Raw genomic sequence first — 19352 nt, forward strand, 5'->3', positions numbered from 1 at the left:
TTACTATGTTTTTTTATAGGTATTTGCTTTGCAGGTATGGTATGATCTTACTGTTATACTGGAATGTTACTTTGTTTTAATGTTAACCATCATTTGCTTAGCAGGTACGCCATTCAGTTGCAGTGCGGATTTATTTAGCGTGACAGCAACAGCGTTTGCTCCCACGATATATAAAGCCGCGACTCCAATGCTGTAGGAGGTGATTTCACCACTACAGTTCAAAAAAGAGCATATATGCCGGAGCATGGGGGCATTAGGGGCGGAGGAGCGATTTTGCTCCTAATGCCGCGTACATACGGTTGACATTCCTACGGAGGCTTTCCTGTGGAAAAGTCTGACCATGTGTACACGGCATAGAAAAGTCCGACCGTGTGTACGCGGCATAGAAAAGTCCGACCGTACGCGGCATAACTTTTTTGCGGGAGGATGCCCCCATGCTTCGGCATATATAAATGGTGCATGTATGCCCATCATTAGAAGTGGGTGGATGAAGGGAGGTATTCTAATGGTGGGCATACCCACCGATCAATCTTTTTTTTGTTCAGCCAACAGACTGCATGAAAAAAAAAAAGATTACAATACATGTCCAACAAGAACCATCAACGTACTGGTATGTTGCAGGACTTTGAATGGTTATACCAGAATGATGCCTGCGGGTTTAGGCATCATCTTGGTATCATTCTTTTCAGCCAGCGGTCGGCTTTCATGTAAAAGCAGTCCTAGCGGCTAATTAGCCTCTAGACTGCTTTTACATTCAGTGGGAGGGAATGTCCCCCCCCCCAGATATAAACGGCGCCATTGAGAATATGGGAAAGCATTTTATCACACCGATCTTGGTGTGGTCAGATGCTTTGAGGGCAGAGGAAAGATCTAGGGTCTAATAGACCCCATTTAAAAAAAAAAAAGAGTACCTGTCACTAACTATTGCTATCATAAGGGATATTTACATTCCCTGAGATAACAATAAAAATGGTAAAAAAATAAATAAATGGAAGGAACAGTTAACAAATAAAATAAAAAAAGCGAAATAAATATATAAAAAAATAAAAAAATAAAAAAAAGCATCCCTGTCCCCCCCTGCTCTTGCGCAAAGACGAACGCAAGCGTCGGTCTGGAGTCATATGTAAACAGCAATTGCACCATGCATGTGAGGTATCACCGCGAAGGGCAGATCGAGGGCAGTCATTTTAGCAGAAGACCTACTCTGTAAATCTAATGTGGTAACCTGTAAAGGCTTTTAAAGGCTTTTAAAAATGTATGTAGTTTGTCGCCACTGCGCGTTTGTGCGCAATTTTAAAGTATGTCGTGTTTGGTATCCATGTACTCGGCCTAAGATCATAATTTTTATTTCATCAATAATTTGGGCAATATAGTGTGTTTTAGTGCTTTAAAATAAAAAAAAGTGTATTTTTTCCCCAAAAAATGCGTTTGAAAAAACGCTGCGCAAATACTGTGTGGAAATTTTTTTTGCAACACCTACCATTTTAATCTGTAGGGCCTTTGCTTTAAAAAAATATATAATGTTTGGGGGTTCAACTTTACTTTCTTGCAAAAAAATAATATGTTTTTATGTAAACAAACAGTGTCAGAAAGGGCTTTTTCTTCAAGTGGTTAGAAGAGTGGGTGATGTGTGACATAAGCTTCTAATTGTTGTGCATAAAATGCCAGGACAATTGAAAACCCCCCCAAATGACCCCATTTTGGAAAGTAAACACCCCAAGCTATTTGCTGAGAGGCATCTTAAGTCCATGGAATATTTTAGATTTTGACCCAAGTTGCGGGAAATATAAATATATATATATATATATATATTTTTTTTTGCGCAAAGTTGTCACTAAATGATATATTGCTCAAACATGCCATGGGCATATGTGGAATTACACCCCAAAATGCATTCTGCTGCTTCTCCTGAGTACGGGGATACCACATGTGTGAGACTTTTTGGGAGCCTAGCCGCGTACGGGACCCCAAAAACCAATCACCGCCTTCAGGCTTTCTAAGGGTGTAAATTTTTGATTTCACTCCTCACTACCTATCACAGTTTCGAAGGCCATAAAATGCCAAAATAGCACAAAAAAACCCCAAATGACCCCATTTTGGAAAGAAGACACCCCAAGGAAACTGCTGAGAGGCATGTTGAGTCCATTGATTTTTTTTTTTTTTGTCCAAAGTGATTGAATAATGAGAAAAAAAAAAAAAAAAAGAAAAATGTGTCACTAAATGATATATTGCTCACACATGCCATGGTTATATGTGGAGTTGCACCCTAAAATACCTTCTGCTGCTTCTCCTGAGTACGGGGATACCACATGTTTGGGACTTTTTGGGAGCCTAGCCGCGTACGGGACCCCGAAAACCAAGCACCGCCTTCAGCATTTCTAAGGGCGCAAATTTTTGATTTCACTCCTCACTACCTATCACAGTTTCGAAGGCCATAAAATGCCAAAATAGCACAAAAAAACCCCAAATGACCCCATTTTGGAAAGTAGACACCCCAAGCTATTTGCTGAGAGGCATGTTGAGTCCATGGAATATTTAATTTTTTTGCCCCAAGTGATTGAATCATGACCAAAAAAAATTAAAATAAAAAAATGTACAAAACATTGTCACTAAATGATATATTTCTCACACATGCCATGGTTATATGTGGAATTGCACCCCAAAATACATTCTGCTACTTCTCCTGAGTACGGGGATACCACATGTGTGGGACTTTTTGGGAGCCTAGCCGCGTATGAGACCCCGAAAACCAAGCACCGCCTTCAAGATTTCTAAGGACATAAATTTTTGATTTCACTCACACAAATCTTGAAGGCAGTGCTTGGTTTTCGGGGCCCCGTACGCGGCTAGGCTCCCAAAAAGTCCCACACATGTGGTATCCCCGTACTCAGGAGAAGCAGCAGAATGTATTTTGGGGTGCAATTCCACATATAACCGTGGCATGTGTGAGAAATATATCATTTAGTGACAACGTTTTGTATTTTTTTTTTTTTGGTCATTATTCAGTGACTTGGGGCAAAAAAATTAAATATTCCATGGACTCAACATGCCTCTCAGCAAATAGCTTGGGGTGTCTACTTTCCAAAATGGGGTCATTTGGGGGGGTTTTGTGCTGTTTTGGCATTTTATTGCCTTCGAAACTGTGATAGGTAGTGAGGAGTGAAATCAAAAATTTGTGCCCTTAGAAATGCTGAAGGCGGTGCTTGGGTTTTGGGGCCCCGTATGCGGCTAGGCTCCCAAAAAGTCCCACACATGTGGTATCCCCGTACTCAGGAGAAGCAGCAGAATGTATTTTGGGGTGCAATTCCACATATAACCATGGCATGTGTGAGAAATATATCATTTAGTGACAACTTTTTGTAAACATTTTTTTTTTTTTTTTTTTCCGTCATTATTCAATCACTTGGGACAAAAAAATTAAATATTCAATGGACTCAACATGCCTCTCAGCAGTTTCCTTGGGGTGTCTACTTTCCAAAATGGGGTCATTTGGGGGGGTTTTGTACTGCCCTGCCATTTTAGCACCTCAAGAAATGAGATAGGCAGTCATAAAATAAAAGCTGTGTAAATTCCAGAAAATGTACCCTAGTTTGTAGACGCTATAACTTTTGCGAAAACCAATAAATATACGCTTATTGCGATTTTTTTTACTAAAGACATGTGGCTGAATACATTTTGGCCTAAATGTTTGACTAAAATTTAGTTTATTCGATTTTTTTTACTTTTTGTTATAAGAAAAATCATTTTTTTTCAAAATTTACGGTCTTTTTGCGTTTATATCGCAAAAAATAAAAATCGCAGAGGCGATCAAATACCATCAAAATAAAGCTCTATTTGTGGGAAGAAAAGGACGCAAGTTTCGTTTCGGTACAACATTGCATGACCGCGCAATTACCAGTTAAAGCAGCGCATTGCCAAATTGTAAAAACACCTCTGGTCTTTAGACAGCGTATTGGTCCGGAGCTTAAGTGGTTAAAAATACTTTGAAATATTTTTATTGTTTTTCTTAGATGCTAAAAGGGCATTAATGTATATGAAAGTTGAACTTACTCTGAAGTTACCAGGGTCAACCCTGAGTTTGCGGGCATGAAGCTCACTGAGGGAAGACAGAGCAAAGTCAAGATCATTCAGATGTTGAGCAGAACTTCCAATAGCTTTTAAAACCTTTCCACCATGGTTTTGAAGATCCTTAGAGTCATGGCTCACGTCAAAATGGCTGAAGTAGGTTTTCGACTGAGGGAAGCTCAGAAACAACCTGGATTGGAAAGAACCAAATCTTTATTACTTATTAGCAGTCTGAAAGGCAATGTGCTAATGTTAACCTATTGCTATTTGGTGTTATTTAAAGCAGGTATAAACTCAATCACTAAAATCATGTAAGCTTTAATCACTTCAATACAGGGCACTTTTACCACCTTTCTGCTCAGGCCAATTTTCAGCTTTCAGCGCTGTCATATTTTGAATGAGAATTGCGCGGTAATGCAACACTGTACACATATGACATTTTTATAATTTTTTTCACTCAAGTAGAGCTTTCTTTTGGAGGAATTTTATTAACTGGTGGGTTTTTAATTTTTTGCTAAAAAAGCCTGTGAGGTGCACATGAAGCGTATTTTGGGAGGACATTATATAACATCCACCAGTAACGACAAAGGTCATTTGACGATAGGCCCAGGGGGGAAATGGTTAACATTTTTTTTTTAATGGTTGCTTTCACTAAATTCACACCACAGGTATGATCACAGATCTTTGCACAAAGATTCCTTTTCAGGCACTTCAAGTTGTGGGGTTACAATTCTCTTCAAATTGTTGTCAACCTGTCACATTATGTTGACACCCTGATAGAGGCTACAGTCATTCCAGATATATGATGTGCAGCTGCTGCTAAAGCGAGTGCAAGTAGACAGGAAGTGCCTGAAAAAGGCTGGAGGAAATCAACAGTGATAAGATGCAATATAGGATAAAAAAACTTAGGGTTTAGGGCAGGGGCAGATCCAGGGGGGCAACGGGGAAATTGAGAGCGGGCAGCTCCGCAGGTGATAGCGCGGGCGGCTCCGCGGGCGGGCGGCTCCATGGGCGTGTGGCTCTGCGGGCGAGATAGCGGACGCTCGGTGAGTGGGCGGGTGAGAGAGGGGGGGTAGCTGGGTCACTCGGTGTGTGAGCGCTGCTGGCCAATCAGGGGGCTGGCAGGCATGGGAGCATAGAGATGACATCACCCGCCCTGCATCCTTGCAGTTCTGCCCTCACTGTGCAGGCAGCTGTGGGCAGCAGAGAGATTACATCATCTCTCTGCTGCCTGACATTGGGACAGAGCACCTTAGCAGGAAAGTGACACAGCAGGTGACCATCTGCAACGTGTGGCAGGTGACATGGCAAGTGACAATCTGCAACGTGTGGCAGGTGACGTGGCAAGTGACAATCCACATCTGGTGGCAGTTGACGTGGCAAGTGACAATCCGCAATGTGTGGCAGGTGACGTGGAAAGTGACAGTCTGTGACGTGGCAAGTGACAATCCGCAACGTGTGGCAGGTGAAGTGGCAAGTGACAATCCGCATTTAGTGGCAGGCGACGTGGCAAGTGACACACTCGGGGCTCGCACTGATTCGGCAGTATGGTGAGTTGAACTATTTCATTTTATATTACAATGTAATAATATAAATAATGCTCTTCAATATTCCGGAGACCATAATAACCATGGTGCCGTGATCATTGAAGCGCCAATACCAGCCATTTGCCTGATAAATTGCCTGTAAAAAACATATTTTCTGGCAGTGCCCCTCCCAAGACTAGACTCTGGATCTGCCCATGGTTTAAGGCCTATTTACACCTTAACATTGTGCAATGCTAATCCATGCATATTACATTGTCATCTGTTAACATGCATTGCATAAAGGCAGCCAGTTGTGAATGAGCTACTAACACACAACAAAACAAATAGCAAGGACATACTGTAAATAGACATTACTCATTTTTCAAATTCACCGCACCACAGTACACTGCATATGTATTCTAGTGCTCTGCAGTGCAGATGTTTTGGCAGCCACTGTATTAGTGAATTAGGATGCCATTCAAAATTCACCACACAGTTATGCCCTGTACACACGATCGTTTCGTCTGATGAAAACGAACCGATTAATTTTTTCATAAGATATCAGATGAAGCTGACTTTCATCAGTCTTGCCTACACACCATCAGTTAAAAATCCGATCGTGTCAGAACACGGTGACGTAAAGCACAATGACGTGCAGAGAAAAATGAAGTTCAATGCTTCCGAGCATGCGTCGACTTGATTCTGAGCATGCAATGGATTTCCCACAGACGATCATTTTTTTCTATCGTCTTTTTAACCATACGAAAATTTTAAAACAGGTTCTATTTTTTTTCGCCAATGGGGCCCACACATTATCGGTTCGTCTGATGGCCTTGTACACACGACCGGTTTCCTCGGCAGAATCCATCAAGAAACTTGGTGGGAGAGCTTTTTTGCCGAGGAAACCGGTCGTGTGTACATTTTTCATTGAGGAAACTGTCGAGGAACTCGACGAGCAAAAAAGAGAGCAAGTTCTCTTTTTCCTCGACGGGAGTCTCAATTTGCTCGTCGAGTTCCTCGTCGGGCTGGTTTTCGACGAGAAACTCGAGCGTGTGTATGCTAAGGAACCCGCGCTTGCTCAGAATAAAGTATGAGACGGGAGTAAAAGTTGCATTTGTAATGGAGAGAACACATTTTTCAAGCTGTAACTGACTGTGAAGTGCAAATCGTCTCTCACCAAACTTTGACTTAACACGCAAACTCATGAGATTAGCAAAAGCAGCCCCAAGAGTTGTGCAAGTGGAATCGAACTTCCCCTGCAGTTGTATGTGTTGTACTTCACCGCGTTTGAGAACGAGGAGATTTTGTCTTGACCATGTGTACGCAAAGCAAGCTTGTCGAGTTCCTCGACAAGCCTAACAAGGAACTCGACGAGGAAAACGATGTGTTTCACCCGACGAGTTCCTCGGTCGTGTGTACGAGGCCTCTGACGAACCGATCGTGTGTACAGGGAATAAGTGTTTGTGTGTTGCCATACATTGTAGTAAGGCTTGGTAAACGTGCACATTGTACTACACATTGTAGTTCACAAGTGTGATTGGGCAATAGACTTCTACTTTTATAAATATATGAATTGTTAAGTAAAGTTGTTCACCAAATCTCCAAAAAATGTGACTCAAATTTACTGAAAACTTTAAAAAGTCAACATATTTTGTTTACATTTCTTTTACTCCTTGGGCAACCAGATACTCCTTATGGATCAGCGCAAGTTTTTCATTTTGGCTATGGGCTGTCTGATTTGGAAATACTGTAAATTACATACCAAAGTAATACAAATTGACATTTTAGGACACAAACAAGACTTTATTTTGGCAGCATTGTTTTGTAGTCCTGTCTGCATGTAAATATGCCCAGACCTTATGCCGCATACACACCATCACTTTATGTGATGAAAAAAAACGACACTTTCTGTGAAGTAAAAAATGACGTTTTTGAAACTTCAATTTTCAAAGACGAAGTTGCCTACACACCATCGTTTTCTCACAATGATCTTGCAAAGTGAGGTTACGTTCCACCACGTTTTACCATTGAAGCTCGCTTCATAAGTAGCTTCTGGGCATGCGTGGATGAAAAAACGTCTTAGAAAACGACGTTTTTTGCTACACACGGTCAATTTCTGTGAAGTAAAAAGTGCACTTTTGAAAAACGACACATAAAATTGAAGCATGCTTCAATTTTTTTTGGTCGTTTTTTACAAGACATAAAACGACGTTTTCTCCCACACACAGTCAATTAAAGTGACGTTTTTAAAAACGTCATTTTTTTTCATCACATAAAGTGATGGTGTGTACGCGGCATAAGACTTGACATTTATGTTAAAGGGGTTTTCCACCTTTTTTTTAAGTTTATTAAAAGTCAGCAGCTACAAAAAGTGTAGCTGCTGGCTTTTAATGAACAGACACTTACCTGCTCCACGGCTCCAGCTCCTCGCCGGCCGGGGCTCCGCTCCTCGCCCCCCCTCGCCGGCCGGCATCTTCATTCTTAGTGTGGGCACCCGGCAGTGACAGCTTTCGGTTTCACGGCCGGGCACCCACTGCGCATGCGCGAGCAGCAGTGCGCATGCGCGAGCGGCGCCGTACGACTGGACCAGCGCTCGCCTACAGGGAGGGGCTGTGAAAAGGCGATTAAGCTAATCGCCTTTCCAGCCCCTCGGCGGAAGGAGGAAGTGGGACAGGAAGTCCCCTTCTCCTGAAGCCCCCCACTCTCCCCCCCAAAAAATTACATGCCAAATGTGGCATGTAAGGGGGTGAGGGGTAAGCGGAAGTTCCATTTTTTTTTTTTTTCAAAGTGTATTTTGTGCGTGTACTCGAGAGAGGAGTCGGGAGTAGGCAGGCCTCCCCCAGAGGCAATCTGCCACCTTTCTCCATGCCCCGGGTGGCAATGGCGGGTGTGTGAGGGGGTCCTCCCACACAGCCTGCCCTACCTGCTCCACCTGCTCCACCTGCTCCCTCTGCCCTGCTCAACAGGGCAGAGGGACTCCCTATATGGGAGTGAGAGGATCTAGCCCGCTCCACCAGCCCCGTTAGTCCTTCGCCTCTCTTTTTTTAGAGACCGCGTGGTCAAAGTGCGTGCATGTTAACCCAATTTCGAGTGCGTGTAAGTGTGGTGGTTTTTGTGGGAGGGGGGTGGGCGTACTAAGCGCAAGCTTACCTCGCATAGCACCCCCACCGGGACCCGGGCTGAGACCACCAAACTCAATTCACATGTAGCCGAGACCAGGATCCGAACCCCTAGCTGCAGAGGTGAAAGGCTTGTCAGCGCAGTGCCAATCGCGTTGAGCCACTGCAGCTCCCTGGAAGTTCCATTTTTTGGGTGGAACTCCGCTTTAATGAGTGACTGCTTCCATATGAATTGCTTTGTGACAGATTTGCTCAATAATGTATGCATTGGGGTTGATTCACTAAAGGCAAATAGGCTGTTCACTTTGCAAGGAAAGTTGCCCCCAGAGCTTAGTAAATTTGATGATGTCTCACTTTGCTAAGAATGCCCAATTATGAAAAAGGAAAATGTAAAAAACAAGCATTTTTGCTTGTACATGCTTGGATGATGGAGGTTAGCAGATTCACTTTGAATACTCAATCACGATTTCTCTTAGCACATGAATTTATGACTGAAGTGAACACAGTTTCGCCTTTTTCTGTAGACAAATTGAACATTCAGTTTGGTGAGTGAACCGTCTTTACTTTTAGAAAATCAGCTTTACACTATCAGCACAGGTAAGACATTAATTTGGAAGTAATGTTCCACACATTCATTTTATCTATAGGTAAGCCTATAATAAGGCTTAACTATAGGTAGTGTAAATATCTCCTAAACGGGCACCGTGTTTTTACATTACATGCAGCCAGTGTTAACCCCTTCAATGCCAGTCACATTTATACAGTAATTAGTGCATATTTATAGCACTGATCGCTGTATAAATGTGAATGGCGCCAAAAATGTGTCAAAAGTGTCCGATGTGTCCGCCATAATGTCGCAGTCACGAAAAAAATGCTGATCGCCGCCATTAGTAGTAAAAAAAAAATAATAAAAAATAATAATAATTCTGTCCCCTATTTTGTAATAACTTTTGCGCAAACCAGACGCTTCTTGCAATTTTTTTTTTTCCCCAAAAAATATGTAGAAGAATACATATCGCCTAGACTGAGAAAAAAATGTTTTTTTTTCAAAATTGGGCTATTTATTATAGCAACAAGTAAAAAATATTGTTTTTTTTTTTTCAAAATTGTCGCTCTATTTTTGTTTATAGCACAAAAAATAAAAACCGCAGAGGCGATCAAATACCACCAAAAGAAAGCTCTATTTGTGGGGAAAAAATGACGTCAATTTTGTTTGGGAGCCACGTCGCACGACCGCGCAATTGTCAGTTAAAGTGACGCAGTGCCACAAGCTGAAATTTCACCTGGTCAGGAAGGGGTATATGTGCCCAGTAAGGAAGTGGTTAAAGTAAGCACAATTTCAACTTGTTTACTATCAATAACTATGTAAAGTGAAAATACACCTTTTAGGTCAGTGGTTCTCAACCTTTCTAGTGCCGTGACCCCTTGATAAAATTTACGAAGTTGTGGGGACCCCTAACAGAAAAAATAATAATTGTAGCATGGCAAGTAATTTGCTCCCCTAACCCCTTCCACTGCACAATTTAGGCTGTACCACTCTCTTTTATCTCTCTATCCTAATCTTTTCCCCCATCTCTCTCTCTAGCCGTCTTTCTTGTTCTCTCTTATATTATTTCTCTCCCTTTTTCTTTGTTACTACCCCTCTCCCTTCCATGTATTCTCTCTTTATTCCTTCTCTTACTCCTTGTTGGGGGGGGGGGGGGGGGAGGGTGAAGGGAATGGGAAGTGTAGCCATGCTGGAGGGAGTTCTGATCAACCAAATTAGGTGCTCTTGATCAAGGTCATCTGCTGATCTGAGAACTTTAGTGGGGACTTTTAATGGCAACTATAATCACAGGCAGTGTTACTCACCGTGTCTCCGAGTTCATGGTGTCTCGCAGGAGTGACCCATATGCCAAAATCAGGAGATGGGGTCTCCTCCAGAACCTTCCACTTCACATTCCTCACCAGTCAGCTGACCTCTAGTCTCCGCCCCCCATCCATGCCGTGAACTGAATGGGCAGCTGCGAAGAGGCTGAGTGGGCGGCTGTGGGCTCCAGGGACAGCCCTGTTGGGTGGCCGCGAAAACGCTGGTAAATCGGCGTGGGGTTCAGGAACAGCCTGGGATTTGGTGACCCCTGGCAAATCATCATTTGACCGCCGAGGGGGTCCCGACCCCCAGGTTGAGAACCACTGTTTTAGGTAAACATCATTGACTCCTTTAGTAAACTAGCTCCTATGCGTGTGGTTGAGTTGGCTAAAAAATGGGAAGAGCTCAATGAAGATACATGTGCAACTCAGTACACTATATACAGTGCCGATCCTGACCTCCCCGGGGCCCTAAGCAAAATGACATGTCACATTAAAGTTGAGAAGCGGGGGGGGGGGGGGCGCCGTAAATGACATGTCACATTAGAGATTAAAGGGTCACTAAAGGAAAAAAAAATTTTTGCTGAAATGACTGTTTACAGGGTCTAGAGACATACAAGTTAACTGATTCCTTTTAAAAATGATTAAAAGTAGATAAAAATCAATCATATAATGTGCCTCTAGTTTCACTTTCACTTTTAAACTGGCTTCATGTTTCTGTGAAGTAGAGAGACACACAGAACAAAAACAAACAAATCCAGGGCAGTGTTTTGTTTTGAAAATGAATCAGATTGGTGCTGTTAAGTTTTAGACACACAGTAATGACAGCTTAGACCACCGTGAAAAGCTCCCAGCACTGTGGTTATAAGGAAACAGACGAGCAGGAAGTGTGGAGATCACAGCAGAATAACATCAACTTCAAAGAAAACAAACAATGAGGACATGAAACCAGTACTGCAGTAAGGTAAAGGAAGCTATTTAGATAAAAAAACATTTTTACTTTAGTGACCCTTTAACTTACATTAAAGCCAGCCAGCGAGTTGAGAAGCGCAGGGTGAGGGGCCGAAAATTATTTCTCACCAGGCGGGCCCTCTAGTAATTTGGGGGCCCTCCGCAGCTTTGCAGGGCCCTAAGCGGCTTGCATAGTGAGCCTATAGGGTGGATCGGCCCTGACTATATACAATATATTGTATGTGCAATTCTTAAGGGCCCTCCCCCCATAGTTCTCTTGATTACTTGCCAATAAAAATAAAATAAAACTTTTTTAGTGGAGTCGTTTTTATTCGGTTAGCACTAGCAGAACTATGCAGAATACACAATAACAAAGTAGAACAATTCTGTTAGGTCAAATTGTATGGCCTCTCAATAGAAATCCAATAATAAGCTACATGATAAGTTGTCCAGCAACAGGATGTAAAGGATATTCTGGGTGTAATAAAAATAATATTATATTTTATATTACCTCTCCAAAGCCTCCGCTCCAATGGTGCCCTCATGACCAGCCACCTTAGACCAGATAGAAGTGATAGAGGCCTTCTCAGCAGCAGTGAAAATCATGGTTTGTTCAGGTTAGCACAGATGTATAACAGTCCCTTTGTCCACTAAGTTTCCTAGTTATTTTAACGTTAAACAGGTTAGAAAAAAAATCACCTAAGCATTTTCCATTGGCTAGCTCTGTAGTTACACCCATTCTCTTATCTGCAGTACAAAGAATGATGTCAGGGATATCCATAGTGGCTGATACAATGACATACTGTATCTCTTTATCTTTTCATACAATGACCACAGCCTACACAATACAAAAAGTAGCATTCTAAAAACAGAAGTCTGTACATTTGAGAATCTATTACATGACAATTTACTAGTTAAATGTTCTTTCTTTAGTTTCATTCTTTATATTTCAAACATATATGATCTGAAATGTAGGTTTCCAATTCTTATGCCGCATACACACCATCACTTTATGTGATGAAAAAAACGACACTTTCTGTGAAGTAAAAAATTACGTTTTTGAAACTTCAATTTTCAAAGACGAAGTTGCCTACACACCATCGTTTTTCTCACAATGTTCTTGCAAAGTGAGGTTACGTTCCACCACGTTTTACCATTGAAGCTCGCTACATAACTAGCTTCTGGGCATGCGTGGATGAAAAAACGTCTTAGAAAACAAAGTTTTTTGCTACACACGGTCAATTTCTGTGAAGTAAAAAGTGCACTTTTGAAAAACGACACATAAAATTGAAGCATGCTTCAATTTTTTTTGGTCGTTTTTTTACAAGACATAAAACGACGTTTTCCCCCACACACAGTCAATTAAAGTGACGTTTTTAAAAACGTCATTTTTTTTCATCACATAAAGTGATGGTGTGTACGCGGCATTAGATTCCATAAAGCAATATTTAAATTGCAAATGTTCCCATACATTTAAACTGGATTAATGTGACCTGACTTGGAGAATCAGATATAAACATATACAATTTCTCTCACTCAGAGAAGATTCTTAAAATGTCCATTCAAATAGTGATGTGAAAAAGCAATATAGCAATTAATGCTGTGGCCTGCAGAGTTCTAAGATACTGGTAATGCCCAGGGCTTTTTTTCAGCAGGAACTAGGGGGAACTTAGTTCCAACACCTTCTGCTCCCTGCTCACCGCTATCCAGGGCCGGCCCTATGATGGGACCGGGTGGTACCATGGGTAGCAGGCGACACTTTTAGGGGGCGGCATATGCCTGTGAGGAGCGCGGCGCCGAGCTGCCTGAAAGGACACTGACAGAGGGGAGCAGTCAGCGAGTGAGCGGTGCAGTGAGGAGCCCGGCGCCACTGCTGTTAGTGGTAACAGGAGCGGGCGGGCAGAACACTGAAGACGGGGGGGCGGGGATGCGGGGGGTAAGAAGCAGTCAGCAAGTGAGCGGCAGGGGAGCAGAGAGATGATGTCATCTCTCACTGCCCGCCTTGCATCACGGCAGTTCTGCCCTCACTGTGCACTGCAGCTGCAGGCAGCAGAGAGATCAAAACATCTCTCTGCTGCCTACCTTTATTTTGGGACACAGCAAGTGACAACCCACAACGAGTGGCAGGTGATGTCATGACAATCCACAACGTGTGGCAGGTGGCAATCCGCAACGTGTGGCAGGTGGCAATCCACAGCGTGTGGCAGGTGATGTAGTGGCAAGTGACAACCCACAACGTGTGGCAGGTGATGTTATGACAATCTGCAACGTGTGGCAGGTGGCAATCTGCAACGTGTGGCAGGTGGCAATCCGCAATGTGTGGCAGGTGGCAATCCACAGCGTTTGGCAGGTGGCAATCCACAGCGTGTGGCAGGTGGCAATCCACAACATGTGGCAGGTGACATAGTGGCAAGTGGCAATCCGCAGCGTGTGGCAAGTGACAATCCGCAGCGTGTGGCAGGTGACATAGTGGCAAGTGGCAATCCGCAGCGTGTGGCAAGTGACAATCCGCAGCTTGTGGCGGGTGACGTGGCAAGTGACAATCCGCAACGTGTGGCATGTGATGTGGCAAATGACAACCCGCAATGTGTGGCATGTGATGTGGCAAATGACAACGTGTGGCAGGTGACGTAAGTGACCATCCGCAACATGTGGCAAGTGACAATCCGCAACGTGTGGCAAGTGACAATCCGCAATATGTGGCAGGTGACAATCCGCAATGCGTGGCAGGTGACAATCCGCAATGCGTGGCAGGTGACAATCCGCAACGTGTGGCAAGTGACAATCCGCAACGTGTGGCAGATGATAACCCGCATCTGGTGGTGGAGTCTGAAGCAAAACTGTAAGTACAAACATCACAAGTTGTATGAGACATGATAGCCTGAGAGGGACTTGCCTTGCCCAGCCCTGATTAACCACTTAAGGACCGGAAGGATTTGCCCACTTAATGACCGGGCCATTTTTTGCGATATGGCACTGTGTCGCTTAAACTAACTATTGCGCGGTCATGCGGCATTGTACCCAAATAAAATTGATGTCCCTTTTTCCCAACAAATAGAGCTTTCTTTTGGTGATATTTGATCACCTCAGCGGTTTTTATTTTTTTGTTCTATAAACAACAACAAAAACGACAATTTAAATATATATATATTTTACTTTTTGCTATAATAAATATCCCCAAAATGTATAAAAAAAACAGTTTCCTTCAGTTTAGGCCAATATGTATTCTTCTACATATTTTTGGTACCAAAAAAAACACAATTAGCGTACATTGATTCGTTTGCGCAAAAGACATCGTGGCCGCTGGCAATTCACAGGTCCCTGTGATACATATAGAGCCCTGACAGGTCCTTTTATACACCTATATGCATGTATAGAGCCATGACAGGTCCTTTAAACTTATTTATACATGTATAGAGCCATGACAGGTCCTCTTTATAATCCTTTACATGTAAAGAGTCATGACAGGTCCTCTATATACATGTATAGAGCCATGACAGGTTCTCTTTATACATCTATAGAGCCATGACAGGCCCTCATTATACTCCTTTATACATGTATAGAGCCATGACAGGTCCTAGTTATACTCTTATATACATGTATAGAGCCATGACGGGTCACCTTTAGTTATCACTATATAAAATAATGAATGTGGGGGCCTTTTGGTTGGCGTGATTTTTTTTTGGGGGGGGCAGCATTTTATTCTTGGTCCCAGGCAGCACAATGTCTTGGGCCGACACTGCCGCTATCACTTGGTGACAAAGAGGTCCAGCTTCTGCATTTACAAGTGAAAGTTTTTCTCCCAGCAGCTTCCACAGGTCAGATCTCCTGAGCAGATCCCACTGAGTGCAGGACAGGGACAAGGGAGATACAGAACAGGTGCCCAGCGTTCAGTGCAGTCATGGGCGGTAGGGGGTGCATTGTAGGCTGCACCCTCTATGGTCTCCATTTTTTTCCTGGTGACCACTTGACGATGCTCCTACTGCATTATCTCCCTTGTAAGTGTCTGTAGTATAGTCTAGTAAGCTGGGAGGTACAACAACCGAATGGGTACTTCAGCCTAATATTGCAACAAAGGTAAGACACATGGCAAATGTTAAAGCTTTTAAGAAGGGGGCAGAAGATGAGGGCAGTGGAGGAAGGGGTTGTATCCAGAGGGAAGAGCTACTATTTGATGCCATTTGGCAGGTGTGTGGGTGTGATGGGTATGGTTGTATTCCTGCACATATTCACTGAGAAAAAAAAAAAGGTAATGCCTATGGTCATACAATAAAACCTTGGTTTGAAAGTAACTTGGTTTGAGAGTGTTTTGCAAGACAAGCAAAATTTATTAATACATTTTGACTTGATATACAAGCAATGTCTTGATATACAAGTAGCGTCACGTCACAACTGAGTATAAAAGAGAAGAGAGGCGCCTCCAAGTGTAGCCATATGGTTACATTTGATTAAGGTACAACATTTAGCATGATTAAAACAGGCACATCTAAGTATGCAGGCATCTGGGGTAAAGCTGTCCACATAGACCATCCTCCTCACTGCCATCAATGTCATTCCTTCTACGAGAGAGTGGGTAACCGCTCAAAGAGAACCAGGTAATCTGATTCCTGTGGTCCGAGCCAAGGGTGCAGGCAGTGCAATCAAAATGCAGGTTAGGATGAAGGAAAAAAGCTGGGACAGCCGCACTCCAAAAAAACTCCTCCTTTAATTAAAAATCACAAAATACATGCCACAGCAAAAAACAGCACAACAAAAGAAAAGCTGACGTTTCGCACTATGCCTTAGTGCTTCCTTCTACGCTGAGCTCCACAAACGGTTCAATCGCTCTACTGCATGGTAGTCTTCCTCGTCACGATTGTAGACTGACAGCGGTGAGAGCCGTCAGTGTGGGGGATGGTCTATGTGGACAGCTTTACCCCAGATGCCTGCATACTTAGCCTCTTTTAATCATCAACCATGTGAGTTGCTAAATGGTATACCTTCAATAAATTTAACCAACCATATTGCTACACTTAGCGCCTCTCTTCTCTTTTATACGCTGTAGCTCCTGCTGGATTTTGCTTCTAATCCCCTTGTGGAGGCTGCAACTTGTGGATGGACATTTTATGGCTCTACAACCTATCACATTGCTATTATCTTTTTATATGGCCTTTAAACTGAAGGTCTTATGAATAAATGGTTGTGGAATGAATCTTTTGAGTTTCCATTATTTCTTATGGGGAAATGTGCTTTGACATACAAGTGCTTTGGATTACAAGCATGTTTCTGGAACAAATTGTACTCGCCATCCAAAGTTTTACTGTAGTATATAGTATCCAAAGGTTTCTCATTCAAAAATATAACAACTATCTTCAAACTCAAAGGTTTTTGGTTTAAATGTCAAAAGCATAATATTTATTTCACTAAAATACAAATCTGTATCTTCTTAGCATGGTCTTTCACTATTTATTGTGTTCTATTCAGTAGTTATGTTGCCTAGTACAGATGAGCCGTACCTGGGTTTGGTGACTTTTACTGAAGTTCGGGTGCTAAATCCAACTCTCAATATGAGATCCAAAGAGCTGTCACTATGTGTGAAGCAAGCCATCATTAGGCTGAAAAAAAAACATCAGAGAGATAGCAAAAACATTAGGTGTGGCCAAATCAACTGTTTGGAACATCCTTAAAAAGAAAGAATGCACCGGTGATCTCAGCAACACCAAAAGACCTGGAAGACCACGGAAAACAACTGTGGTGGATGACCAAAGAATTATTTTCCTGGTGAGGAAAACTCCCATCACAACAGTTGGCCAGATTTAAGAACACTCTGCAGGAGGTAGGTGTATGTACCGTATTTTTCGCCGTATAAGACGCACCCAATTTTAAAGGAGGAAGATCTAGAAAAAAAAAGATTCTGAACCAAATACTGTAGTAAAATATTTTATATCAACTGTATTAAGTTAACAGCAGTTTAAGAACAATTTTATGTCAACCATGTAACATATTAAGAACTATCTTTACTCTCATTAACAGTCAGTAAAGTCAGTAAACAGTGAAAGTAACAAAAATAAGGCTGTAATGTTTTTATTCGAACCCCAACAATTCCTCTTCTTCGCTGCTATCAGAAATGAGGAAGGACAGATCCACGCAGTCATTGTCATCACTTTCTTCCTCACTGGTGTCAAATAAGACGTTGTCTTCTGTTCCATCCAAGGCATTACTAATGCCACACTTCTTGAAGGATTTTATAACAATGTCCTCCTTCACGGAGTCCCATGATCTTTTAACCCAATCACACACTTGTGTGATAGTGGGCCTCTTCATCCGCCCAGTAGGCGTCAGATCATGGTTCCCAGCTGCCATCCAGGTGTTCCACTCCTCTCGCATCAGAACTTTGAACGGTTTGTTAATGGAAACGTCCAGAGGTTGCAGCTGGCTGGTAAGACCACAAGGAATCACAGCTATTTGGGTCTTAACTTCCTTAAAGTTCTTTTTAGTAGTTTCCGTAATGTGCGCTCTGAACTGGTCAAGCACCAACCAGGAAGATTTCTTCAGAAGCCCGCAAGGACGTTTGGACCACACTTTGTCAATCCACAGCCTCATGCCATTTTCGTCCATCCACCCTTTATCATGAACGTGCACGACGACTCCCCGTGGAATTGTTTCTTTTGGGAATGTTTTCCTTTTAAAGATCAACATCGGAGGCAGTTTGGTACCATCTGCACAGCAGGACAACACAACCGTGTAGTGGGTTTTCTCATGCCCTGAGGTTTTTACGGTTATGGTTTTGGCTCCTTTGTTATCTACGGTTCTGTTAGATGGCACATCGAACGTTAGCGGGACTTCATCCATGTTCCCAATCTGGCTAATTTCAAAGTTATTCTTCTTCCTCGCATCAATAACAAACTTATGAAAAGACAGAATCTTTGATTCGTACTCCCTTGGCATTTTTTGTGCAATTTTGTTTTTGGTGCGCATAGAAAGGCCAGATCTCTTCATGAATCTATAGCACCACGATGGTGATCCGGTGAAATCCTGGATGCCTTTCTCCACAGCAATGCGTTTGGCCTCATAGATTATCATTTTTATTGAGACAGAAAGTCCATTTTGCCGGTGACGTGTGATCCACTCCTTCACTTCTACCTCTAACTCTGGCCACTTTGCAGTTGGTCCACGTAAGGTGTGCTTGCTTTTATCCAACTTTTGGAGCTGATCCTCCTGTTTCCTCCACTCCCTTATCATTTTCTCAGTTGGAGGTGGCCCGAAGTGTCTCTCCGCTGCTCTGTTTCCATGCAACTTTATATGCCAGTCTCTTCTGCTTAGACATCTTGAAAGGGAGGTAACGGTAATTTTCTGCAAGAAATGCAGAAATGAAAGAACTGTCAATATTATCAATATGTTCTTTATTTCCCCTCCCCCCCTTATATTTCATCTGGTGCTCTCTTATCCAGCCATATTTCATCTGGTGCTCTTGTGGAGCCATTCTTCTGCCCATCAATCATGGGCATCCAATAGAGTGGTAGGCGAAGTGGGGGCGGAGGTAGGGAGGGCGGTGTCTTCCCCCTGGGATTCGGGGGGCAGAGCTTTGGCGGATCAATTCTTCTGCCCATCAATCATGGGCATCAAATCAAGTAGGAGTGGGGCAGAGCAGAGCCCAGTAAACATTGGCCGGAGGAGGCGGAACGTATGGAGCAGGAGGGGCAGACGTGCAGACATTTCAGGGCAGCATATGGTGGATTGATACAGTCAGGGCCGCTGATAGAAATCATGGGGCCCCGTACAGCCTGCCTGGCGGGGCCCCTTTTGCAGCCCCACCCTCAACTCCGCCCCTGGTCCATCATCGAGGGCGGTAGAAGACATCGAG

General features: G+C 43.0%; 1 protein-coding gene across 1 annotated transcript in view; it reads right to left on the minus strand.

Annotated features, from left to right (window-relative positions):
* Positions 1–12178, minus strand: part of LOC120943618 (hemoglobin subunit alpha-5-like) — a 33372-nt gene extending 21194 nt beyond the window's left edge. The window contains exons 1-2 of the mRNA XM_040357010.1: positions 12021–12178; positions 4051–4255 (exon numbers count right to left, since the gene is read on the minus strand). Of these exons, the coding sequence (XP_040212944.1) occupies positions 4051–4255; positions 12021–12115 (300 nt within the window). The 5' untranslated portion in view covers positions 12116–12178. The remainder of the gene's footprint in view (positions 1–4050; positions 4256–12020) is intronic.
* Positions 12179–19352: the final 7174 nt, after the last annotated feature.

Source organism: Rana temporaria, chromosome 6 (assembly GCF_905171775.1).
Source record: "Rana temporaria chromosome 6, aRanTem1.1, whole genome shotgun sequence".
NCBI classification, from domain to species: domain Eukaryota; kingdom Metazoa; phylum Chordata; class Amphibia; order Anura; family Ranidae; genus Rana; species Rana temporaria.